The sequence below is a fragment of the Apteryx rowi genome, unplaced genomic scaffold (genome assembly GCF_003343035.1).
Source record: "Apteryx rowi isolate R43461 unplaced genomic scaffold, aptRow1 scaffold_275, whole genome shotgun sequence".
NCBI classification, from domain to species: domain Eukaryota; kingdom Metazoa; phylum Chordata; class Aves; order Apterygiformes; family Apterygidae; genus Apteryx; species Apteryx rowi.
The window spans coordinates 362,650-366,524 of NW_020449141.1; the positions used below are offsets into that span (position 1 = coordinate 362,650).

The window sequence follows — 3,875 nt, forward strand, 5'->3', positions numbered from 1 at the left end:
ACTCACACCCCCCCACACACACCGGAGTCGGTGCATTCACCCCCCCCCCCAAAATGGGTGCCCTGCATCAGTGCACTCACACACCCCTGCACACCGGAGTCGGTGCATTCACTCCCCCTGCAAATGGGCGCCCTGCATCGCGCCACTGCCCACGCCGGGTGGTGCGGGGGTTCCCCACGGAGGGGCCGCTCGCAGGAGCCGTTCAAACACCCCTCCTGTGCAGAGCGGAGATGCCACCCGGCCTGCGCGAGCCCGCTGCTGCAAAGCCCCCGCCGCCCTGACTGGGGTCACCCTGCTGCACTATACGGCATCAGCGTGCACAGCTGGGTTTGTATACGGGCATATAAATATATGCGTCCATGCAGGTGCATGCAGCTGGCCTTGAACAGATACACCTATGCATGCATATATGTGTGCAGACATGTGCAGCTGGTTTAGAATATATATACATATGTGTACATGTGTGTATGTATATACACACACATATATACATATATATACACATATATGTATGTAGATATCTATAATGTGGTTTTAGAGGGGGGCAGGGGGTGCATGTGCCCACGCCAGGCGGCGGGGCCGACCCCGGCAGTGCCAGGCCCCACACCACTGCCCGCACCCAGAAAGATTCACTGGTTTAACTAAACTGGTGACTACACAGCCGGGATTAACCRGTAAAAAACTGTGCACCTAGGAGAGGGGAGAGGAAAGTGCCTAATTTCAGAGGGACTGTCTACCCCCGGCGTGTGAACTATTTGCAGGGTTGAGGAGAAAGTTTGTAACGTCAGGATCCAAATTGCCATGGGGGAAAAAAGGCAATGCAAAAACGAGCCATTTTTGCTAAATAGTGCTGTGCCTGGGTCCTTCCTCAGGTCCCTCCCTGGGCTGTCTCTGCTCTCTCGCCTCCCTCTCCCCCTTCTGCACCCAACGCCTTGCAGACTGCAAGCGAATGTAACGCCTGCCTCGTTATTCACGCAGGCCGGTCCACTTCGGTATTAATTGAATTATTGCAGAGCGTGGCCTTTACTACTGCAAAGCGCGATGGCACACGTAGCAGGGGACGGGGGGAAAATAAAGAAAGCGCAGCCCTAATACCATTTCGGTTCCGATTTCTGATACCAGGCACCGAAGCGACCCTTCCAGCTCCGGTGCCCTTGGCAGACGGCAGCGACAGCGCGGTGTCCCTTGGCCACTGGAGGGAGCCCATATTGTGCCAGAACGCCGTGGAAAGAGAGCGTAGAAGACAAAAAATAATAAAACATGAAATATCAGATCATTGTAGTCGGAACAAAGTGTCTCCTCCAGGTCAGAGCATGATCTATATATATGCAAAATGTTATAAAAATCAGGTTTAAATGTCCCATTTTGCTTCATCAGCACAAAGAAAGGGAAAAAAAAAAAGATTAAAGAACCTTTTTCTCCTCCCCACACACATTTTGAAGGCCAATCTAGCACCTTGTGCCAGGAGTGAACTCGTACCTACGTAACGTGGTGCTGAAAACGCTCGTGGGCTCCCGAGTTTTTGCAACCCAACATCGGACCCGGCGGCGGGGYGCGGGTGCGACCGGCGGGAGAGCTCAGCCCTGCTCCCCTCGTCCTTGCCTTGCTTAAATGTAGGTCAGCACCTATAAACTCCTTCCCACAACGGCCGCCCCGGGATTGCCACACCGCCGCTTTCGAAACCCAGTTTGCTCTTGCAATAAGCCGACAACCCCAAATAAACACACCGCGTAAAGCTGGGCGACCAAAAAAATCCGCTCGGCTATTGGAAAAGCATATTCGCTCGGGCTGATTTGCCCCCAAATTGAGTGCTGCGAATTTGCAAATATTGGTAATCCCGAAGGCGCTTTTAACACGCAAACGTTTCCAAGAACGGCTGGCTCGGCTGAGCGGTGCCAAGTGCTAGAGATCCCTGAAATGTCAAAACGGGGTAAAACGGAAGGTGATTTGTGTGCTAATACACTCGCTCGGCCCTGGCAGAATTAACCTAAAAAGCATGGCGTAACCTCGGCCCCGCAGACCCAGAGCGCCCCTTGTTTTCGATGCCGTATCCCAAAATACTGCGACGGGTAAAAATTCATTCTGCTAAAACGATCGGTCCTTTCTACCTGAGCTCTTTTGCTGTTAAACACAGGGCTTTATTCAGTCCAAATTTGATTTCGTTTTCTGCTTCGGTCTCCCTTCTGTGCTCTTCTTCCTCATTTTTGCCCTCCTGCTGTTTGCTGAGGGCCGGCGGTTTCTCCACCCGGCACGCGGTGCTGCTGCGAGGCTTGCTGACGTCCCGAGCCAGAGTCAGCCAGGTTTTTATCTCCTTTGCCAGACACCTCAGCTTTCAGAGGAATCGGCTCTCGCCTTCTCCTGCCACCCATGAGACCACCTACTTACCAGCTGCCCAACATCTAACATCTTTGGTGGCAACCTCTGGAAAAGCTTCACTGTTTTCCAGGGCTGCTCCTGCAGGGTAGCCGGCACTCCGGCCTCCACGGCTGCCGTCAAACTCCCTCCTTTCCTCCCACCACGTGGTACTCTCCTTGGTCGCGCACGAGTAAGACCGGAGGTGATCTAGTGCGAAGGGAAGGAAAGGGGACATACGATGCCGGCGTTTCGTTGCTGCGACAGGAGGAAGTCCCGCGATTACGCTGCCACCCCGTGAACTTCACGGATGTCCCGGCATCCCCGTGTCTTGGGGAAACGGCTACGACAAAAACGTTCCCTGGGCACGGCGATGAGATGGACGTGAGTGTGAGGAACCAGGTGCTCGTGCAGACACATCGTTTGCTTTGCTGAGAGCAACAGAGCTAACGAGAGGTCTTTGCGCTTTTGGGACTGTGTTGGGAAGGGTTAGCCATCGCGTGGCAAAGTATTCTTCCACTGTAGGCCTTACACTCCTTAGACGTTTTTCTGTGATCCAGGCAAGTACAGAAAGGGGTCAAAATGGTCACCAAGCACTTCTTACCAAGCAATAATGAGCACACGCGAAATTCATTTCAAAGCCTGACACCGGTGCTGCTGTTGTTAATGATACATGCAACATCGTGGCTTAAGGGGACTCTGGCCTCTGTTGCTGAATGAGAGCTCCTAGAAACCACTTAAACTAAAACTACACCTCCAAACCCCTCCCTGGCCATTTACTATTATTCTGAGCTGATGCTCAGAGGCAAGTTTTATATACGGCAGCCATGGGACGGCACGATCCAGGACACGGTGGGCTCTTCTGTAGGTTTCCAAGGGAGTTGTAGACATAAAAGACACTCACTTTAAGTCCATACTCTCTGAGGGAACGAATGCTTCCCAACCTACCAACAGACAGCATCTTTAGGATGAATATTTAAACAAATTTACTGATCTTTCCTTTTATGGAAACTCTCTTTTTAATAAGTTGTGTTTCTCTCCCTGCTTTTTTATGCAACAAAGAACAGATGACCTTTGCCCACTTGGTGGGACCATGTCCAGATGTGGGAAACCAACTTTGGGACAGTTATTTCCAGCTATCAAATGTCCTTTCCCTGGCCTTGTGTTAGGACCTGGACCAGCAGCGTTCCTGGGGCTCCATGTTGGCCCTGAAGCAGGAAGGCCTTCTGAAAACACAGATGTTCAGCATGAGCAAGCCCACTGCAGCAAGCATCATCGCAGGAGTCTGAAAGACCATCCATTATCCGACCCTAGTTGGGTGAGGTGGTTCCCACTTTTTGTATGTTAACCAAGTACTTAGAACACTTGCCCGGAAAGTGTAACATCTAGATTCAGTTCCTTCCCCACCTCAAGAAGACTCAAACCTGTAGTTCCCATGACAGAGAGGTAGCATCATGCTAAAGAGCAATCTGGTAAGGGGGGAAAATATAGTATTTTCTATCCTTGCTGTCCAAGCAGAGCTA

General features: G+C 51.7%; 1 protein-coding gene across 1 annotated transcript in view; it reads right to left on the reverse strand.

Moving 5' to 3' along the window:
• Nucleotides 1–2,406, reverse strand: part of LOC112967421 (serine/arginine repetitive matrix protein 1-like) — a 4,485-nt gene extending 2,079 nt beyond the window's left edge. Inside the window, exon 1 of the mRNA XM_026068559.1 lies at nucleotides 2,386–2,406. Within this exon, the coding sequence (XP_025924344.1) occupies nucleotides 2,386–2,406 (21 nt within the window). The remainder of the gene's footprint in view (nucleotides 1–2,385) is intronic.
• Nucleotides 2,407–3,875: the final 1,469 nt, after the last annotated feature.